Here is a 23,684-nt window from a genome sequence, read left to right as displayed (position 1 = left end):
CGCTGCTCACAGACTGCATGTGAGCAGCGCTGGGATTGGGCAAGGGAGTTTACTCGAGAAAGAAGAGGACTGGAGTACAAAACATGTGTGATAGGTGTATCTTTAAAAAAATAAAAACTATTTTGTTTGCCCGCTCGCCCACCTTTTCCCCTTCCCCTAGATGCCAGCCGCCACTGGGAACATTTATCACTGCCAAATACCTTTTCGGCATCCAAGGAGAGGGGCAGTTTCTCACTTTCATCCCACTTTGTAAACCAGATGAGATGTAGAAGAGAACACACTTAATGCCTGGAGGAGAGATGGAGAAATGAATCCTACCTGCTCTTCATGAACCATAAGATGTATAACCCTTACGCTTACGCTGACGACACTCAGTTGATTTTCAAACTTACTCCAGACAGCAGAGACTTATCTAACAACTTTTCAAATTGTATGTCAGCGATAGCGACTTGGATGAACAACAATTGCCTCCGCTTAAACGGAGACAAAACAGAGGTATTAATAGTAGGCAAAGCTATATCTGCATGGTCCCAGGCTTGGTGGCCTAGTGAACTAGGAGAATTACCTATGCCAGTGGAGAAGGTGAAAAATCTAGGCATCATGCTGGACGCCGACCTCTCAGGCAAAGCTCACGTGAATAAAGTGACAAGCAAATGCTTCAGCACTTTAAAAATTCTTCGCAAAGTACTAGATCTCTTGCCAACCGAAGCGAGAAAAACCATAGTTCACGCTTTGATATCCCCCCACTTGGACTATGGAAATTGTTAGAACCTGGGATGACAGGTCACCTAGGGTAGCCTGGCCTAGGGTAAGACATGCAATTCTAGAGGCACAAGTGTGAAGGTTGCAAACCACCCAACAGTAAATCCACGCAATAACACATAAAAAGGACGCTACACCAATGTTGGAAAAATAAGTACTGGTTTATAAAAATAATATCTTTGCTCTTTTACTTTCAGAATTCACAGCTAATTATTATACATTCAATCTGTAAATGTACCTAGTCTTTCACAGTTACTAAGTCAACATCTCCAGCAGTTTTCCTTTTTAAAGTTTACAACTCAGTACAGTTTAGTCATGAAATTGTTACAATCTCTGTAGAAATGCTAACTTAAATCATCAATTAACATCCCTAGTACGTTTAATCAGACTCCAGAATTAATTAGATATGGTTACTATGCAGTACACAATATTTGTCTCCCACAATACTACTAAACTCCTCTTTTTAGTATACAGTCACTGAGGGTTTCAAAGTTACCAGAATCTACATTGACACCAGCAACCTTTCTTTGCTGTTTGCTCTCTCAAGCTACTCCCCTCACCATATAACTCTGTGGAAGAACACAACTAATGACTAATGTGTCTCCCTGCGGGCTTGAGCATCACTTTCCTCATTCACCGGCAGACCCTTAAAGAATTCCCCTCCTCTGCTCTTCGGAGAGAGGGGATTGATTCCCAGAGGCTCAGTCTTCCCTCCTTTTTCCCCTCCCGTTCACCTTACTTCACTGTGGAGACGAAGCGTCTCGAGTCTCCACGTGCTGGTGTTGACAGGAAGCTTCCCCGAGGCTCTGGCTGGCAGCCGCTGTGTCAGGCGCTTACCGCCCAACCAGCCACCTGTTATCGCGGCTGGCGCGGGGATTACCGGGGTCTGATTCTCCTCTCCGCAGACCCCACAGTCGTTCTTCCGTATTTGGCCACACACAATTTCGGGCTGGCCCTGCTGAGGCGGCCCGGCGCTGACGAGCTCCGCTTCCGCTAACCTGGTGTTGGCGCTGCAAGGACGGGCTGGCGCAGATGAGCGTCACTACCTCTTCCCACTCCTCCGATCCGGCTCCGCCTCACGGAGCCCGGCGGCTCAACGGGGCATGCGCGGAAAGCGAGTGTCTCACTGACAGAGACCGCGCTGCTCGCACTGCGCTGCCCTTCTTCTCCGCCCACCCGGAAGTCGCCGAGAGCTTCTCCCGGTCCGCTCCTCACCTCAGGGCTTGCAGCAGCAGGTCCAAATCGGCGCAGCTCGCCTTGCACCAATTAAAGGCAGAACGGCTCGTTGCTTCCCTGCCTCCACTACCTCAGCGCTCACACGCCAGTTCAGAACCGGCACAGCTCGTTGACTCGCTGCCTCCGCTTCCCCAGCCCTCGCTGCAACCGGTAAGAAGAGGGTCACGGTAGGATTAAGGCACCAGCAGTCAGGCAGAGTCTATTTACTAGCTGAGCAAAGAGGGGGGCACAAGGATTAGCCCCACTCCGTTTGGGTTTCTTACTGCAACAGTCTCACTAGGAACTTTATGCTGGGCAGAGGACTACACTCTTCTAGGCTGCAGTCTCCTTCTCCTGTTCACTTCCCTGCTCTTCCAGTCAAGGGATTAGTCAGGCGCCCAGGGTCTCCAGTAACCCTCCACAGCGGGGTCAGGTCAAGTAACTCAAAAGGGGGGTAGTATGGTGGATCAGTAAGGCAGCTTCCCAGTCCAGGAGGTCAACCCTATGTCTAGCCTCTTCCCACCCTTAGCTACAGCCTGTCCTCCAGCTGACTCTCTCAGGTAGACAAAATGGCTGCCCCGCATTCCGCCTTATATAGGCTGTCCCTCAGTGGTCCAGAATGGACCAGAAGGTTCTGGAACGCCCTATACTGGTCTATGGGCAAGTTCTGGGTTTGGCAGTTAAGGCAGTTGGTAACCACCATTTTGTGTGGTTCCAACTTTTCCTGTCAGAACAGGCCTCTGGGCCTGAGGTGAAAAACTATGAGGGGGAAAAAGAACACCTATCCCCCTGACCAACACCTATAAAAAGTTAGTGGACAAAAATGATCAAGGGTATGAGGGGCAAAAAGGGGACAAAATAAATAATAAATTGGAGGGACTACGCAAAAAGCCAGACAGGTCTAACAGAAATGTTCTCCTGTTAGGCCTAAATCAGAAGGGATTGCACCAACTGCAGTGTATACAGAATTCTGCAGCCCGACTGGTGCTCGGTCTTCCTCGGAAAACATACACTAAGAATGCCCTTGCCAAACTTCACTGGCTCCCAATTAGAGAGAGAATTATTTTCAAGACTCTCTGCTATGCTCATCGCATTGCCCATAACAAAGGCCCTAGCTATCTGAAAAACCTCATCACTATTCACCGCCCGATCAGAGATCTGAGATCATCGGGCATGATGCTATTCAAAATACCTCGCATCACAAAAGCCAAAATGGGTGGAAAATCCTTCCGCTACCTGGCCACTAAGTCATGGAATGCTCTACCAATCTACTTGCGGATGGAACCCTCCGAAACGAGATTCAGAGCAAAACTGAAAACTCACCTATTCCCTAAACATTAACCTCTGTCATCTCTTCAACTTATCCCTCGGACGAGTTTGCATTTGCAGTTAGCGCGGGGACACACAGTTTGTGTAGCCAGGCGCTCAATAAATGCCTTATTATTATTATTATTATTATTATTATTAGCCTAGTGCCAGAACAGTAGCCAGAATTTTCATGTCACAATTAATGAGGGAAATTGACCTATAGTTGGTGCAGCAGAGGGTATACTTTCCCGGTTTAGGAATCGGGAAAATATGCGCACAATTGAATTCTGCATGCTTACTAGCATCTCATTAGACACACAATAGATTGGGGATGATCATCATAGGCATGGCTTTAGAAAATTACAACAGAAAACTGAAATTTCTTGGGGTTTTGCAAGTCACTATGGATTTTATGGCCCATTCTATCTCGTCCACTTTTATGTCAACTTTGAGTTCATATCGATGGTGCCGCGACAGAAGCGAGAGCCGAATACCTTCATGATGGTATCCCCACTAATAGCTCAGCAATTCCACGTCCAGATGTCCCTAATACTATAGGTCCTGGCGAGACCCTACATCCCTAACAGGGTCGAAAAGCGGTTGACAGTAAAGATGAAAGTGAACCACTGAAATTACACTCTATGACTGTATAGGGGCTACATATCCGGTTAAAATTGAGAAATGGTCGCTTTCTGTATATATAAAAAAATGTTTTGAAACCTTGTAAATACTATTACACAATGTCACATACTTCTTAGGTTCATGTTTCACTTGGGACACCTTACACAACTGTGTAAATTGTTTTCTTTATATTAATTTGAGAATTTAATACAATTATTGAACTAAACGCTTGGGGCCCCATTAGGATGACGGGCGGACATTGTCCGCCCGCCACCCTATCGTAGAACGGGACCGCCCGCCATAAGGGCGGGGGTCCCGTGGGGGGAATTAGGATGTGCCCGCCACAGTGGCGGGCAGATCCTGTAGTTTTAGCATTGTGGCGGGCGGTGCACTCTGCACCGCCCGCCACAATGCTAAAAATGCTTTTTCGCATTTGCATATGCAAAGCGGCAGGCACCGCGCGGTGCCTGCCACTTTGCATATGCAAATGTGGGGGGGTACCATAGGTACCCCCCAGTCCTCCCCCACCTCTGCCTACACCAGGGGTGCCCGCAGGGGGCCCCCGCAGCTAACACCGCCTGCCTTTCCGTGGTGGCATTGCCGAAGCGGAAAGGCACCTATATCTCAGCATCGTAATATGGCTGGCGGTGCCCATTGGACACCGCCACCATATTATTCCCTTTCTGCCGCGGTCGCAAGGCGACCGGGGCGGAAAAGCTGCGGACGGTCTTTCCGTCCACCGCGGTCCCCCGCCATACTAATATGGCGGGGGGAATGCGGGTAAGGGTGTCGGGCGGATTGCCTCCGCCAGGCCGGCGGTGGCCACCACCAGCCTGGCCGAGGCAATCCGCCCGACATCATAATGGGCCCCTTAGTGTCTGTGGCTCCTTCTTTCTGACATCGCTTATAACCCCTTTTTATTGTGAATTCACAATTTTTTCAAAATCAATATTGAGTATAATATTCCAAAGGAACCATTGTTTTTCTTGTAATACTTATTCACCCTGGTTCCGTAGTGAGCAGGGTTCCCTTGTTTTCTTTTTCGATCATATGAATAAAGGCTGTGAGTCTTTCCCCCTTGTATAATCGGCCATGCCTAATGGGCACTAACTAACTTGATTAAGATTGGTCTGAGTGAATCTCTCTGGAGCTGATTAGGTGTGGAGGTATAAGGGGCCTGTTGAAACTCCAGTAAGAGATTGAATTCTAGTTGGATCAGCTGCGGCAAAAATGTTACAGTGAGTGAACCTAGGTCCAGTAACTTTGCTGTTTTTGGGAAACCAAACATTTGCACATTGCTTTTGTTACTCCTATCTTCAAGGTCCATAACTTTTTTCTGCATGTTCCAGAGTTTTGCTTGATTTCTATAACTTAGTTTTCCAGTGCATTTAAGTGTTTCCCTGTGATATCGACGTGTGTCTTTATGAGGGTCATTTCACTCATCAGTCCCTAAAGTTCCATATTGGTGTCTGCCATACAGTGTTCCAGCATGGCAATGGAGACTTGAATCTTTTTCAGTTCTGCCATTTTTGCATTTAGTGTGACCCCAGAAGTAGACAGAGTCTGGATTAGATAGTGGCTTCTTTAGGGTGACTACTTATGAAATTAGGAGTTTTCTGCTTGCTTTGGCTCTTGACATCTGTTGCCAGTGCCCTAGTCTAGGAAGAGATGGCAATGGGGAAAGAGTATAGTGTGGGAGCAATAAAATCAAGGGGGCCCAGTGGTAATAAAATCCAGTAGCCAACCAGACAAATACGTTAGATGTTGCCTGGTCAGGGACAATGGTTTCGCATAAGTAGGAGGTTTCACATACAGGAGATCATGTTGCCAGCACATTAGTAGAATTTTGAGTTGGGAATTTGGCTGTTTTATTGTGATTGAGCGCATCATGATGAACATGAAATACAACTGGATTATCCAGTTAAAATTTTAGTCCACTGACTTTCTACAATGTTCTGCATTGTTGTGTGGCTTGAACCTGGTGTGTGACAACACACAGATATTTTGTACACAGCCCTATGTGCCATCCCTCCCATATACTGCATGTGATATAGGTAACTCACCCCTACTGCTTGCGTTTAGCCCTAAGGCAGGATGCACTATATCCTATGTATGGGCATATCAGCATGAGCAGATATGCACCTACAATGTCCATTCCATTCTGAGATTTTGTAGGTGCACAGAGAAGTCATAAAGAGTACATGTGTTGGATACTTGTCACACAAGTTTCCTAGCTCCATGATAGCTTCACTGATTTCTAAGGTGTTTGGATCAAACATCTTGTCTTAATAAATCCTCACTGATGCCAGTGTTGGACTGACTAATACATTCACATAGGAGACCCTTTAAGAGGGCCCCCTGAATACCCTCCAAGCACTGGTGTGGTTCCTGGCTTGTTTGTGCCAGCCTGTCACTACCAAACATGTTTCGGACCTCATGAACCCAGCACCAGCACCCTCAGAGGACAAAGACAAAGCTTCACAGCTCCTCCGGGACAGGATGACCTTCCTGGGCAGGAAGCTTCAAAGGCAATGCTGCCTTTGAAATCCAACCCAGCAACCTCTAGATAGTGGGGAGGCCAGGCCCCCTTTCCTGTTCCACTTTCCGCAGGAGGAAAGGGGAGAAATGCGTTTGATTGGGCGAAGGGTCTCCACTTAGCCTACACCACCCTAAGGGGGGGTGAGGAGAACCCATGTCCTGAATGTCACCATCTTGGGATGGTGAGAAAACCCCCTATTAGTGCTAGGGTAGTGCCTCTTCCCACAGGAAGTGGTCACTAGCAAGTGCAGACACTATAAAGTTAAGTAGCTCATTGGCTACTACCTGTGTCCTCTTGTAATACCCCTAAATTCAGTATTTAAATGTCAGCCTGGGACCTGACCATCAGATTTGACAGACAAGAGAAGACCAGAACAAAGATGACCTGCGGTTTGAGAACTGAAGCCGTGCTGCATACGAAAAGGATCCCAAAACTTACTTGCTGTTCCCAGGACACGACAATTGCTGCTGCTGTGTTATCCTGAAACCTGTAAGGACTCAAAAAACCACAGAGCAATTCCAACCTTCAAGAAATTGCTGTGAAGCTCCCTTGGAGTGAAGGACTTACTCCCCTGCACATCACAGGCACTGATCCTGTGAAGTCCAGTTTGTTGGCGCTCTGCTCCCCAATGACCTCGACGCAGCACCAAAGCAAAAAAAAAGGTACATCTCTGCAGGGTCAGATCTGCCTCTCCACCAAGTTTAGAGGCACCAGGACCTAATGGAGCTGCGGCTTATCAATTCCTGTGGTACCAGACCCCCAACTTCAAACACTGAGAAGAAGAGTCCACTCCGGACTCCCGAAGCACCAGAAGCAAGCACCTGTCAAGGGACGTCAAGGCACCTGAGACCAACTTCCTTAGTGGCCTAGCCGTCCTAAAATGACATCCCCCAAATTGCCTGCTCATGACAGTCTGGATTTCAAGACAGAGGAAGCCAGCTGACCTTTTCGCTCTGCACCCAATCCCAGCGGCCCCAGCACTGATCAACCAGCCTTGCTTCCATGGTCCTCAGGCCCTTGCAACTTCCTCCCTCTAAGGAGGCCCACTGGACTTACCTGTAAGTCCCTCTGTGCAGTGGTTTTTCAAGTGGCCCCCTTTGCCTTTAAGCACTGGCTTCCAAGACCCTCATCACTCTATTCTCACCAAATACGGGACACTCCTGAACATCTCCTGCTGGATCTTTGGACCTGGTCAAGGCATTGATCTAAAACAAGAGGCTGAACATCGTGAAAGCATTGCCTGAATTTGAATGCATTTTGTTAGTTTTTCTCCATCATTGTTTCCTATGGTGCGTAATTGCGCACAAAAGTGATATATATATTTCCTGAACTTTTAAAAAATGTACCTCCGAAAGTACTTACCTTTTAACTGTCTCTAAGGTCTTAACAATTATATAAAATTGGTCTCTGTTTATTTTTGAGAGTTTGTCTCATTTATTGCCTCTGTGAATACAACAAATGCTTAACACTACCCTCTGATAAGTCTAACTGCTTGCCCGCACTACCACAAAAAGAGAGTTAGTATCGTCTACTTTTACCTCTAACTGCCATTTGGGGATTTCTCACACTCTCTACATAGTGTATTTCATTTACACTGTACAGAGAGGACGTTTCCTACAAGGGGTGTAACCTTACTCAAGCTGCAACCACAATTCATGTCAGAGTGAGGCACACGCAAATGTCAAATTAATTGTGCCCATACCTCTGGTACCTTGGAGCAGAGCAGTCAGTCTTAACTTAGAAGCAATGTGTAAAGTATTTATGCAGCACTTAAAGCACCAATACAGTGAAAACACACAGCAAGAAAAATTCCACACCAATTTAGAAAAGTAGAATTAAAGGTCATTAATAAATCAAGGCCATAACCAAAACCAAAATCAAGACCAAGACCTAAACCAATCAGCAGAGCTGGAGATATGCAGTGTCAAAGATTTAACTTAAAAATAGCACCAAAAAGCCCAAAACGCCACTCGAGTTGGTCTGGTCGTGTGAGACCGGGAGAAAGTCCCAAGGTCAGGCTGACCACAATGAAGTGCAGGTTGGATATAGGGACTAGGTTAGTCCCACTAAAAAGTTACCTTCTCAGGTAATTGCAATCCCATTCTGGGTGGAGGGGGCTGGAAGGAGCCGGGAAGCATCGTGGACAGTCATTGTTGTAGCAAGAAGAGCAGGCTAGGTTTCATGGAGGATCGTTGCTTTTGAGCAATGATCCTGTTGTCATTGGTGATGGTCATGCCAGAGCTTTGCGGTGGCATTCAGCTTGAACAGTCAATGCTGTAGCACAAAGGGTCCGTTTGATGAAAGTTTGTGTTGGTGAACAGTGCGAGCGACAAGGTTTTGTCACCAATGGGCCCATTTGTGATTGCAAAGAGCCCAAAAACTTCAATTCAGCTCCACTGAGGGCACATCAAGGGTCCAGGATCTTTGGGTAATCACTTTGGAGTCATGGGCTAATTCCAGCAGGATCTAGGTGCTGGTTCAGGTGGCTGGGAGTTCCTGTGGCACAGAACAGGAGGCTAGCAGATGACCCCTTGAAGGTACTCTGGGAGTCCTGGGTTCAGGGACAGGTCCAATTCCTCTGACTCAGGCAGGAGGTAGGCAGTCATCATGTACGATAGTAGTCCAGTAGGGCAGTAGTCCAGCAGCGTGGCAGCCCTTTCAGCAGTACAGCAGCCCTTCTTCTTGGCAGAGCCTCCACAGGTCCAGACGTGTACTGAAGAACTGGTGTCTGAGCTCCAATAATTATACAAGGTACCTCCTTCAAGTTGGAGAAGATTCTAGAGGTTTTCCTTTAAAGTGCATAGGTTTCCTGCCTCCACTGCCCTGGGTCCAGACTAAATACAGGGTGTATCCAGTGCTTTGTGTGGAGGCAGGATGCAGTCTATTCAAGTGGGCTGTGCCCAGCTCTGCCCTCTCATCTTGCCAGTGATGACCCATCCGGGCACACCTATACCCTCTGTTGTGTGTGGCTTTCTATCAGGAATACAGAAAGCCCAACTGTCTTCTACACCCAGTCACGTCACCCAGAGGCAGTCTGCAGGCACTAAATGGCTAAGTCAGAAACATGCCAACTTTCTAAAAGTTGCATTTTCAAAATTGCAATTTAAAATCAAAATTTACAATAAGAGAAGATTATTTATTAAAGTTCCAAAGACACCAAACATGAACTGGTTACATGTTCCGGGTTCGAAGTCATAGCTTATTAAACATAATAAGGTAACCTCAATGTCATCCTATGGGAGAGGCAGACCTTGCAGAGTTGAAAAAACAAATTTAAGAGATTTCTCTCTACAAGGACATGTAATATGTAAGGTTTCATGTCCAACGTTCTGAATACACTACACCCTGCCCTCTGGAATGTCCAAGGCCTATCCTAGAGGGGACTTTTATGGATTGAAAATGAAGGTGTGCCCCTGGCAAAAGATTTCATTTTTCATGTTCCAAAATCTGTGTTTATTCCATGATATTCATAATTAATCATATTTTTCTTAACTGTTCACAAACGGGCTGTCGATACGCTCATTTTTTTCATGTGAAGCAGTTATGCCAATCCAGGCCTTTTACCGAGTCACGTGGGTTACCTTAATTCATATTGTGGCAGCTAAAGTTCTCAACATGTCCCAAAGCATTTCGGGCTGTTTTTAGCCCTTCGTCAGGGGTAGTTGTTTAGATTTAGAATAAAAGCCTCTGTTAATCTTCCGCGTTAGAACACTACGTCCTTTTTACAACAATGCATACAATCATGAAGTCATATTGAAACCTGTGCATGTATCTGACCCTTTACACTTTAAACAACACAATATTAACAAAATCAGTAACCTGTCAGTGAATTAATTATACTGCAACCTTCTCGAGTCTACACTGAACGTGGTAACCTCTCCCACATCCATCCTCGATTTAATACCTGCCATTCTCACCACGTTACTAAGTTGTATCCTCGATTATCCGGCATGCCCTCATTCAACTCATCACCCTAATGTATGTTTGTAAACCCTCCCTACTGGCATAACTCCAAAACCTCACGTGTGTGTCTAAGACCCGAGGCCATGTAAGCTCACAGTTGACCACTGAAAACCTCCCCCAGTACCGTTCTTGATGACGTACCTGCTCATGCCCTATAGTATTTACTGCACGGACTGACACCTCCTAACTCCATAACATCGTTGTCAGACAAATACTCGAGCAGCTAACTCCTCCCTGCACCCACAATTTAAATATTTTGCAAAGTATAGGTTCCTCCAATAAACTGGACCTAATTACTGTCGGCTGAATATCATTTAGACCTACGTATTCCACTCCCCTTGCATTTGCACCCTGACACCTCCCTCTAAATCCCAACGTAAACCATTTGTTACTCATGACCACCAGCTGAAATCAGAAAAACTATGTGCTCCATAATCCCTTGCAACAAACCTTACACATCCCTCTTCAATTGAACATTCAAAATTACCTATCAACAAAAGTATCCTTACAGTGCAATCCCATATACCCACTACTTAAATAATACGTAATGAACACTCGTATTTAGAAGAACCAAACAATAAACTATTTGCAGAGAGTTCCAAAATTTTTACGAACGCTAATCCAAGCAGAGAATCTATGATTTTAACATGAACTGAAACATTGCGATGATGTTACGTTGTGAGTTCTGTGATAATCCAAATTATTGTTGGGTGAAAAAACTGCTCAGAAGGCAAGAATTATTTTTATAAATGCACAATGGGGTAGCAGAAAGCACATCAGTTTGCCAGTCTTTCGTCTATCATCATTCTTTAGCTCACTTCATCACCCCAGTAAAGACACAGATATATGTAAATCAGTCTTGACCCTGTGCCTCATGGGAACGGCCCAGCCCGAACTGCCAAGCCACATCTTCCCTGGACCAGAAAAAAGCATCCTGGGTCCAGTTTCAGGCTAACAGACCTCATCAGCCAGGCTATCTTGAATCCAGTGGCAAAGTGAGCAAGGGACCCACGTCTGAGCATACCCTGCCAACTTAGGGTGAACAAAGCAAACACAAGGAGATGATGGACAGAGTGCAGAAACTTTTCAGACACTCACCCCCCGTCACAGATCTGGGTTGAATCAATCATCGTTCTTTAGCTCACTTTGCCACCCCAGTTCAGACACATCTGTATGCAAATCAGTTTTGACCCTTTGCCTCATGGGAACAGTCCAGACTAACTGCCAAGCCATGTCTTCCCTTGACCGGAAACAAGCATCCTGGGACGGGAGTCAGGCTAAAAGCCCTCATCAGCCAGGCTAGCTTGAATCCAGCGGCAAAAGTGAGCAAGGGACCCACGTCTGGGCATACCCTACCAACTTAGGGCAAACAAAGTAAACAGAAGGAGATGATGGACGGAGGGTGGAAACTTTTCAGACACTCGCCCCCAGTCACCTATCTGGGTTAAATACATCATCGTTCTTTAGCTCACTTCGCCACCCCAGTTCAGACACAGCCATAGGCAAATCAGTCTTGATCCTGGGCCTCATGGGAACAGTCCAAGTCACCAGGAAAATGACAAAAAAACAAGAAAAGGGGCCTAGGGTAGAAACACCCTGATCCCCTTGGCCTGCTCAGTGGGTCCCACAGGGACCCTGAGGGCCAAAGAAACCATTTTATAATAATAGTTTCAGCAGGATTCGCGTACGTTCCGCAAATCCTGCTAAAAATACAATAAAAAAATGAAGTGTGGTATCCTGTGCTTTATTTAATTAAGCCCCAGGGTAGGCCAGGTACCGGGGGCAGGATGTATGACTGACCAACTACTACCTAAACCACAAAATCCCTAACCACGAAGGCTAAACAACGAGCAAACCCAAACAAGTACATTTTTAACAACGAGTTCCTGAGCCACGAAAAATACCATATTCCTCTTTACACATTTATACTAGTATTTTCTTTTCAATCCGCTTTTTTATAACACTTCCCACAGATCTAACTTTACTTTAGACGTACCCACCATGCTATTATACTATATAAAATGTTTTTTAATCTTACCTGTCTGCGATTGCTGCCTCTTCTCTTCTTTACCGGAAAGTACTACAATTAGGAAAACCGAGGGAAATGATCTTGCTCATACATCAGCAGATGCGACAGAAATGGTATGCATGGATTCCCCAAAGTATCAATAGAAAGTATTACAGCCATTTTAGGAACATCACAACTTTATTATTGTGAGGTGACAGGGCTCTTGGGCAACATAATGTTTAGACAGTAAGAAAGATGCATTTACTGTGGCAACAGTTTTAGCAGCAAACAGTATTGGAGGCAAAAGTATGGGCATACATATGAAAGAGGTCATTTGGAGTGAAAAACACATATAAACGGAAGTATACTCTCTTTTGAGATAAAGGAATACATTGTTTTTAAAGAATGAATCTAATTTGAGGGAGAAGTAATGGCATGCTCGAGTTGGAAGACAAATGCTTGAGTAGGATGCAGTGTTCAAGGGAGCACCAGTCTAATTTCTGTGAAAGAGGCTTTTTAATAAATATGACACCAGTTTTAAAGATCGGGAACAGTATATGTGATTCTTCCAGAGGTCGATAGATAAATATACACCGCAAGCAGTATGGGCTTTTGTGGACTGACAGCAAGGACGAGGAGGGATTATAGCATTATAAGCAGTGAAATTCCCTCCCTTATACCGTGAGACAAATACTTCCCTCCTGTGAAGCAGGCCAGATACTGAACTAAGATCAAAGAACAAAGCGTAATTTCATTCAACTGCATGTAATGAATCTGCAGCGGCTTCTTATCTAATAGTTTTACCGCCCTAGACGTGGAGAAGTCTGAGTCGTTGTTTGGGATTCCTCGTTATTCTGACTTCATTGTTCAGGTAAGTCGTGATTTAGACTTCATTGTTTAGGATGTTTCCCCCTGGGGCATTGCCAAAATGAAATACGGGGGCTTCGCAGCCCCGGGGACCGCCACCTGCCTGGGGCTTTTTGTTAATAAAAAGGAGGGAGGAGCTCCTGCTTCCCACACAGCCCCTGGGGCCCACCACCTCCCTGGGTCTTCAATTTTTTTAATGAAGTGTGGTAGGTGCTCCTGCCCTCCCACACTGCCCTGGGGTGACCACCTCCCCGGACCTCAGGACTAAAGTGGACTTCATCCCCCATGCAGCAGTATGCCAGGAGGCGTGTTTGCAGAAAGGTGTAGAAAAGGATGCATGGCCTGTGACCACTGTCAGCAGTTCAGCTGTGTGGGGCTTACTAGAGGTAACAGGAGGGCTAGTTGACACACACGGACAAAACCATTTTACATGTCAAAGCACAACAAAATGCAAACTGATATGATCTTGACCTGTTTACACAACAACTATTTTTTGTTTCAGAGTCAGGTGTTCCAACAAATGAGGGGTGTGGCAATGGGGGCTTGCTTCTTCCCCAGTTACGCATGTTTACACATGGGACTGTGGGAGGAGCAGGTCCTCAGGGCTGGGTTTGGTCCTATTCTAAGCAACCATATAGTGGCCTGTTATCGTTACATCGACAATCTTTTTCTCAGTTGGAAGGGATCAGTCAGCGGCAAATGTGTTTATTGAGGAAATTAATGTAAATAACCTCAACCTTGAATTTACAGCACATGTTAGCAAGGTTTCTGTCAACTTTTTGGATGTAGAGCTGTAGATTACCAACAATTGTCTGGAGACCAGGTTACACCGCAAAGCCACAGTGGGTAACACGGTTCTACACGCCACCAGGTACCACCTTGACCATCTGATACGCAGCATTCCTTATGGGGTGATGCTGCGCATCAGATGAATTTGCCGTGTGGACACTGAATGTGTGAGAGCTTAAAATGAGAGTAAGCTCAGATTTTTAGCCAGAGGCTACTCTGTCAAAATGCTGAACACATCAATCAGGAAAGCAAACAATGTCCCACGTGCTGTTGCACTCGGCCCAAAGCAGGATGAGCTGACAAAGAGTCCCAATGACACCTTGGAACCACTCAGACTTATCACAACATACAGCCGCCAACATTACAAACTACGAATGATTATTAATAGCAATTGGTCGGTTGTTCAAAGTGATCCAGTAATAGGACATACTCTACCCAAAACTCCCGAGTTGACTTTTTGCAGAGCATGCTCAATGAGTGATATGCTTGTCAAGAGCAGTCCTGAGGTAGCTTCTAACAGTTTTAGGCTACAGTTGACTAAAGGCTTTATCAAATGTGCTTCCTGTAAAGCTTGTAAGTTGGGAAGGAACAAAACAACTTACAAAAGCCCTTTTAGCGATGTCCCTGTGGTTATCTCCAAAAAACACATGTGCAAATCTGAATATGCTGTGTATGTGCTGGAGTGCATGTGTGGCTTGCAATATGTTGGTAGTACCAAATTGCAGGTCCACAAACGTGTACTCCAGCACATCAAGGCTATCAGTAACAACGATGCAATGTATCCGGTGGCTAGACACTTTAAAGAGACCCATGGTAGCTGCTTAGAACACCTTAGTTACTTTGTGGTTGACATGGTGCCCCCATTTCGGCGGGGTGGTGACCATGAGGCCCTACTCAGGAAGCTAGAAACCAGATACATCCTCGAGCTTGATACTAAGACCCCTAATGGTCTCAACTCGAGTGAGGATCTTTATATGTGCCTGTAAACTATCTCCCTGATCTCTGTTAGTGACAGTAACTGATTACAGGTTGTAGATTTCTGTCTGTTCGTTATGATTGAATATACAGATAATGACAGTATTATCTACAATAGTATTTTAATGGTCTTTCCCTCCCTATACACTTCACTCCTTTTGTTTCTAAATGTATACTTTTAACGTGACTATATTGGGCAGATTGGATATTGGGGCCGATTATGGTCCCATTCAGCTGTTCTAGAAGACACATGGGGGTATATTACCAACAACTAGCGATAGTTTTTGTCTCTAACTTGTTTAGAGACAAAAATTATCGCCGCAAACCGGCGATTTTTATCGCAGATAAACCTTGCTATTAGCAAGGTTTATCGCAAATGCGATAAAAAACGGCCGCAATGCATGAATATCGCTGAAAAGTAAGCGATATTCATGCATTATCGAGCAAATGCTCTTAGCCATGTTATCCACCTCCCATTGGATAACATGGCTAAGAACTGCTCAGGGCAGGTGTTAGCTTTTGGAGATATTCGCGCTTAGCGCGAATATCTCCAAAAGTTGGTAATAGGAGATAGCGATGTTAGCGACTGTTTCCAGTCGCTAACATCTTGGCACGCCCACTTTGCATGTCATTAGTGATAAATATCACTGACATGCAAAGTGGGGCCCATGATGGTCGCTATCTCCTATTAGCTGTCGCTAACTGGTGTTAGCGACAGCTTGGTAATAGGGAGATAATTTTATCTCCGCTTTCTTGGCTTTTAAAGCCAAAAAAGCGGAGATAAAACCCCTTGATAATATACCCCATGATTTGTTATTCTCATCTTTTTACTGCAGAAGCAATATATAGGGTCATCCCAATGGTCACATAATATCAACCATATCCTCCAGTACCTCAACACTAGGGATCTAGTGTTAGGGTTTTAAAATCTATCAATTGCAGGTTTTTTTCATAGATAGTTATGATGTAATACGTATTTATTGGGTATTTTAGAGGTTGATTATTTGTATTTTGTACCATTTGTGAAGTGAATGAACATTTTAATCAGTTCATATTGATTTTAAATTCTCTTCGTTTAAATTCATGAATTTAATGGATTATGGTTCTGCTGAGAAACCTGCCGGCCCACTAGGGCAGGTGTGAGTTTGTGACCTATTGCAGGTATAATTTATTATTGTAACTTTGCACATATTTGGATAAGGATGTAATCTATGCATGCATTCATGTATTTAGATATTGTGAAATTTAGTTCTAGCTACAGCTGTCACTGGTGGGTCTAACATAATAATTTAGTTTGTCAAATAGTTCTTTGAAATATATATGATGGAACTTTCCACAATATCATCTGCTATTAGCAATATTTAGTGTTGGCATATGCAGTGAACAGCAGCATTTTGCCACAATTGCAGATATTTTGCACTATGCTTTAGGAGCAAAATCTTTTGGGCTTTAACTTCCCCATTTGATGATCAGCAGTTTGATAAGCACTATGCACTTTATGTTGATAATCAGTATCTGTGCTGCTAACCCTACTAAGGGGTAAATATCGAATTGGATATTTTGCACACACATGCTTTATTGCACTTTAGCTGATTTTTGCACATTTGTATGAACTATTTTTGCTGTTTTAACCCACCAATGTAAAACGACTTTGTGTTTATCGTATATTTATATGTTAAACAAAACCTAAGTATGTTTTCTATATCCATTGGCCCATAGCTCACGTGACACTAAGTGCTTGCACTTTAAATATGGTGGCTTGCATTATCAGCGTCATGTGATCAAGGCCTTTCTGGGGTCGAAACGTGTCATGGCGGTGCGTGGGGCTAATCTGGAATAAAATACCTTTTGCACAAAACGTACTGGGTCCGAGTTCGGGGATTTCTTCCTCATCACATTGGATGTTAATTCCCATGTGATGAGGAAGAAACCCTCCTCCAATTGGGTGCCCTCTAATTTCCCTCTAATTTCCCTAAAAAATCCTTGTTGTCACATGATGGGAGGTATTATATCAGGCACTTGCCATCACGGGCCTCCCACGACCGGGAACAAGTCGCAACATTGCGCTTTCACAATCATATATATTTTTTCTGATGCTGTACCACTCTGACATTATGTCATTACCTGAGGTTTTGCTTACCAGCTGTAGTTACATTGCCCACAGACTGTTCTTGCAGTACATCCATTGTGACATGTATTTCTCTACATTGGTTTGGTATCCACATACAATTTTGTACTGTATGTATATTTCTTGGATTTTTCAAATGTGATACTTCGTATATTCTGTTAATCTGGAGATTTGTGGCACCACAGCTGGCAATGTACGACATGTATGCTCCATTTCTGCACACTTTGGTCGCCACATATGCACAGATATGTGTTCCTATCTGCCCATTCTCGTCAGGACACTGTGGTTTTCATTGCATTTCAAAATTGCTTAAATAGTTATGTACTGAATTGTCTTCCTTGCATTACAAATCCCTTTTTTTTCACTTTACTGAGTCATTAAGGCTCTGGGCCCTTGTTTATGTTGCATGTGATCAAGGCTGCTGCTCAGCTGAAACGCGCCAAGGAAATTAAACTGATTGTTACACACCTTGCCTGGCCTAAAAATAAATCAATTCACTTTTTGTGCAGCAATACTTGAAAGTCTGAGTTTCAAAATATGTATCAATGCATGCACATTTGGGACTTTATATTATAATTCAATTGTATATGTAATAATTATTTTCCGTATACATGTATATTTGATTATGTAGTTATGTATCTATATATTTATTATATTGCTTGCACTCAGGAAAGAAAATCTTCAACTCTGTCAAATTCACTACTCTCTCATCCTGTACCTATTTCAATATATTCTCTACCTCCAGTCTCTGACTTATCCAAAACATCATTTTATTACTATGAACTCCCAAATAAACTTATCTTGACTATGTAGACTCGTTCCTCTTCTGACCTTCCTTTGACTTATCCCAAACCTAATGATCTCCCAAATATCCCTTTCTAAAATTTTGCTTCCCCTATCCTTTCTTTGACTTCTCCCAAACCTCATTTTACTACTGTGATCTCACAAATAACCCTTTCGAGGCTCTTCCCTACTCTATCCCTACTTTATCCTGTTCACTCCAATTAACAGATTCAAATGTCCACCGCTCCAATTACCTACTTATATTTCCGTATACCAATACACCACCAATCCACTGTGGGTACCAGAGAAGCAAGCTACTTTCTGAAAGGCACTCATCGCCTCATCACGGGTCATAAGTGCAAAATAAACTCAATTGCAATAATGCAAACTATTAGGTGTCTGAAATGATCATGTGACACATAGGGTCTAATTACGAGTCTAGCAATGGGGTGCCAGGTCCGCCCTGCTGCCACAACCCCAATTCTATGATCGAGCTACCCACCAGATTAAGAGCGATTCTCGTGTCTGGAGGGCTGTTTTTCGACGTTCCCACAGCAGTAACCTGAAAATGGGAGCCACAATGAGAACAGACTGAAAATTCCATGCTGTGCAGGAACTGAGGTGCATGCACAAAGAAGGATATATGTTGTGCCTGCCTGCATGCACCCCATGGCACGAGGTAGAAGGGGGCCCTGTAGGGCCTTCTTTGTTTCCTCTCCATTACAGTTTTCAAGGAAGAGGAACTACCATGAAAACCGTGGTGGGGTGGAAGCTTGTAATATGCTTGGCGGGACAACGGCAGTCTACCAAGCATATTATGGCCTCCTGACCACCACAACCATGCCAGGGAACCGTGGTTCCCTGACAGCTGTGGTGGGGCAATGGCGATACGACCAACTTGGGCCGAAGAGGGCCATCTCCGCGCCCCACAAGTCTAGTGGTCCGTGGACCTCCAGGTTCATAATTAGGCCCGAAGTCTCTAGAGTTTTATGGTATTCCCAATTATTTGTGCTTTGTTGCTAGCTCATTATTTTGTGACACATGTGCATACTGTGCCTATGTTGTTTGAATTATACATACCTGTGATGCCAACTCTCTTCATCTTATCAAAGACAGACAGATGTTTCCTCAGTTTTTATGTCATCTTCATTCATTATGAGTTTTTTGTGTTCTTGGTTTACATATATTAAAATAATTTGCTGAATGCAATGATTTGTAAGTGAAGAGCCCAGGACTCAAAAGCATTATTTTGTAATAATATGGGGTTACGGGCCACCCTAATGCATACTGTTAGGATTCTTTAAAGATGATGTCACATATAGAACATATAGACTGTGTTGAATAGAAGCAACAATATCAGATGAAGACAGAAAGAACAAGCTGTCATGAGTAAAAACAGGAGGGGGTAGAGGCAGTTAGTGTCAGGTTATGGGTTGCCTAGACAAATTGTTAAGGCCCGCAAGATCCAGAGTCTGGTACATGTTCACATGTCCTCCTCTGGTTCAGCCATAAAGAGAACTAAAATCCTGCCTGTTGGCAGACAAAACTAGGTATGATGTTGAGCCCAGAATTAGGTTAGGCCTACAAAGACACCCAGTAGTGCTTAGTTGAACACTGAACACTGTAATCTATAACATTTACTAATAGCAGCTTATTTTGGTTTATTACTTTACAGGGTTTGACACCAGCATTTTGCCAATCTGCAAGGAGTCTCTAGGCTGGATGTTTAACAGACTTGATACAAACTATGACTTGCTACTGGACCAGTCAGAACTTGGAAGCATCTACTTGGACAAGAATGAATTGTGCACAAAGGCTTTCTTCAATTCTTGCGACACTTACAGGGACACCTTGATATCCAACAATGAATGGTGCTATTGCTTCCAGAGACAGCAAGGTAAAGTCTTACTATGAAAGTGGTAATAGGTGCAGATTAGCAGAATGTAAAAGGCTTTTAAAGTACTTTGCAAATTCGACAGTAGGGTGTATCACGTTTCTACATAGTAGGCTGATGATAATACATCAAAATGAGAGCTACAAAGATTATGTATGTTGGACTTGGCCTGTTTTGCAGGGCTATACCCAAAACTTTTGCCTTCCCCCTGAATTCTTTTTCAACCCATGTTTTTATTAGCATTATAACTCTGGGCCCTTTACCTTTGCTAATCAATGCTAAAGTGCATGTACTCTATCCTTCAAAACTTCAAATTATTGGCTTACACCTGTTTGGCATATTTAATTCACCTGTAAATCCCTTGTACAGTGATATCCCATATGCTCAGGTCCTGTACAATAAATGCTACTAGTGGGCCTGCAGCTCTGCTTGCGCCACCCACAGAAGTAGAATTTCAAATCTGCCTTAGGGGTCTGCCACAGCAAGGTCTGCATTGCTATTTACTGCCACAGTGAGATACCATTTAAAGGTGCTTGTCAAGCCAGGAACTCTCATTTTACTACATATAGGTCTCCCCTAAGGTATTTCTTGGGTAGCCCTGTGGGCAGGGTGTTGTGTAGGTAAAAGGTAGGAAATGTGCTTTTATTGTGTGGCATGGCATAGTAGTTACAAAACACCCTTTTTTGTTTTCACTACAGTAAGTGCTGCTTCTTTCATAGGTTCGCATTGGGATTTCCCTTACATGTATATAAGTGGTAATTCCCAATCTGAAAGAAGTAGCGTTGGCATGTTTGGTATATTTGGAATAGTGGTGATAAATCCTGCTTATCGGTGTAGGTAGATTTTTCATCACTATTTTAGAAATGCCACTTTTTGTACATGAGAATTTATATGTCCTTATGGCTCTTTGTCCCTTGCACCCTGACTCCAATGTACATCTAGGGCACTTTGTCCATACTTTCCAGACAGCCATCACACAGGGAGTTTGGGGTGTAACAGGGACTTCCTGGGCTGGGGGAGAGCAAGGCATAGCGCGCTTACATTGGTATAGGCTGTGTCCTGAACTCACAAAGCGGCTTGTTTACCACCTACTGATGTCTGGAGTCAGCGCTAGGGTTGAAAGGGGGAGTTGTTCACTTCTAAGATTTCTTTTGAAGTTACCTTCACATGAAAGACATTTTCAGTATAAGTACAAGGACTCAGACCCCATGTTTTTAGACCCTGTGTGGATTTGTAACCAGATTCTGCTGGCTCTACATACTGCACCATGCCAGAAGGATCTGTTATGCTGCCATGAAGAACTGCCATTGGTTTGGCTTGCCTATTGTGTGGACCTGTAGCCTGCTGGGCTGCAAGAAGGAGTACCATTTTGCCAAATGCGTTGCAGCGCGTGCAATTTAATTAATTTTCTTGATTTATTTCTTTACCTAACTCCGATCTGCCGTATGCTGGAGTTTACTATCCCCCACCCTGCCCCACCACCCGCAGCACTCCCTCCAGGAGCTGCTACTGGGTTGGTTAGGAGTATTCCCAAACTATCCTGGAATACCCCACCTAAAACCCTCAATACCCACTTTTTTAGCAGGATTTACTCATGCAAAATACTACACCATGGTGTAGCAATATTGCAAAGGAGGAAGGGATTTGGGAGTGTAAGGCTACCTTGCGGCTATTCTTTGCACACAAATCACACTTGTATGAGTAAATGACTGTGTGAATCCGGCCCATTACATCTTCTTCTTGTTGTGGGGCATGGACTAGCATGTTTTCCCATGTCACTAGACGTTGCGTACCAAGTTCCTCTCCTCTATGCTATCTTTTGATTCAACACTCTCATTTAAAGCTGAATTGACTCTAGTCCTGAAATGGATGGGGATTTTGTTGGGCATTCAGTAACTCGATTGACAGAAAGTATCTTCTTTTCACAATACACAATGGAAAATGCATGCAGTAAAATGCAGCGGGCAGGCAATAGCCACTGTCAGCTGAAAGATGGGCTATATTTCTCTTTGAGGCTGAAAGGCAAGTGCATGCTTTGACAGGCATGTAGAAAAACTGTTATTCAGCTTTCCGCATATGATCAGCTGTAATCTTCTTCAATAACATTTTAATGCCATTTCAGACCCACCCTGCCAGACGGAACTCAGCAACATACAGAAGCAGCAAGCGGGAAAGAAACTCCTAGGTGATTTGTACATCATTCTTTTGAAGGCTTTACTGCTTACATAAATAACGCTAGTGTAACCGAAACAGAAAATCAATATTAATCCAGCGAAGATATACCACACTAAATTCAACCAGAAAAATTTATGACGCTTTTTTTTTAAAGCTATTAAACTTACCTTTATTACCTTACCGAGTGAAAGATATTACATCTGTTTTATCGCTGTAATTGAATGCGTTCTTTTATGGGTATTGTAGCAAAAAGAAGGACCAAAGCAATGCTTAGATTTCAGAACCAGCTGACACGTCAACGTGAGCACTTTGTTGCATTTTTCTTGTGTTGTGTGAAGAATATATTCTGCCACTAAGCGAGCAATAAGTACAAAAAAATATATATTTTTGGGGATGCTGAGAACCTCTTGGCGCATTACAGTGAAAGAATCGCTGTCATTGCTACCTCCAAACCTGACTTTAATAGGATAGTGTAATTGCATAATTACTCTTTCACTCTTATTCTCCCTAAAACAAGGCTAATTTGTAAATCGGGAAGTCGCTCTCCTTACACCTCTAGAAAGATGGGGGTGTTAAATGCTCTATCCCACATTCATTACACCACTCTCTCATTTTTAAAGAGTAGGTTTGCCAATTGATTATATGTTGTCCGTCCTGCATTTACCGCTGGATGACATGTAAACTTGCACTACCTTGTCAGCGACTGATACAACCTATGATGGCGCTTGTTTTCTTTTGTTCTCTTTAAAAATGTAAATAAACAGATTTGTAAAAAAATAAATAATCATAGATTGTTGAAAAAGGCACTGCTCATTTTGCGTATATGTGGACCACATTTGCACACACAACACACTCTCATTTCCCATGTACTTGTGACTGCAGAGTGCACAGATTCCTTTTGCATTTTCTGCAGTCATAAGTGCTACTTGTGACCAAAAATTCAAAACATTTTCAGGGTCTGTGATAATGGTTCACGTAAGCCATTTTTTGTTCATAAAGGTGTATCAAATGTGGGCAAAAGTACTAGATAATGCTATTACGCATCTTTCTCTTGTGCTGGTTGGAAGTAAGAACTGTGGTCCATGCAAGATTTAATCTCCTTTTACGCTGACAAGAATTCAACATATTGGATGAGCTTGATTGATCCAAAATGATATATAATGCTCTCACCATATATATGATTGTTTTCAGCGAAAGTTCAACCGCTTGTGGAAGCTGTGCGCATTACAAATTCATATAATAATAATAGTATCAAATAAAATGTATAAGTATGAACAACATTACGGTTGATACCATTGTAACCCCCTATATTGTGACTTTCATTAGTATGGCAACATCTGAATAACCTATGTTTTGGTTCTGACTTGGCTGTCAATCCTCAAATTTCAGAATTCTTGGGGAAGTGCTAGATCTGGAGTTGAGACCACCAGCAGAATCTCCTCAGTTGTTGGGAATTCTGGAGTAAATTCCACTGTTGATTGTCACACTTTCTACAGAAATAGGAAGAATTTTCCATTACCACCCACCTCTAACTCAGCAGCCAAGTGTTAATAAAATCTAAGGTCCACCAGTAAATGAAAATTCAAAAGTTACAGAAGATAGAATTGTTTTTCTCCGACACTTTTCTTGAAAATATTAATAATACCACTTCTATCCG

At 43.6% G+C, this 23,684-nt stretch overlaps 1 protein-coding gene across 1 annotated transcript in view; it reads left to right on the top strand.

Moving 5' to 3' along the window:
- SPOCK3 (SPARC (osteonectin), cwcv and kazal like domains proteoglycan 3) overlaps positions 1–23,684 on the top strand; it is a 1,126,347-nt gene that overhangs the window by 1,082,689 nt on the left and 19,974 nt on the right. The window contains exons 7-8 of the mRNA XM_078677026.1: positions 19,634–19,855; positions 21,975–22,037. Of these exons, the coding sequence (XP_078533152.1) occupies positions 19,634–19,855; positions 21,975–22,037 (285 nt within the window). The remainder of the gene's footprint in view (positions 1–19,633; positions 19,856–21,974; positions 22,038–23,684) is intronic.

Source organism: Lissotriton helveticus, chromosome 2_1, assembly GCF_964261635.1.
Source record: "Lissotriton helveticus chromosome 2_1, aLisHel1.1, whole genome shotgun sequence".
In the NCBI taxonomy this organism is placed as follows: Eukaryota; Metazoa; Chordata; class Amphibia; order Caudata; family Salamandridae; genus Lissotriton; species Lissotriton helveticus.
This window is presented reverse-complemented; position numbering and strand designations above follow the sequence as displayed.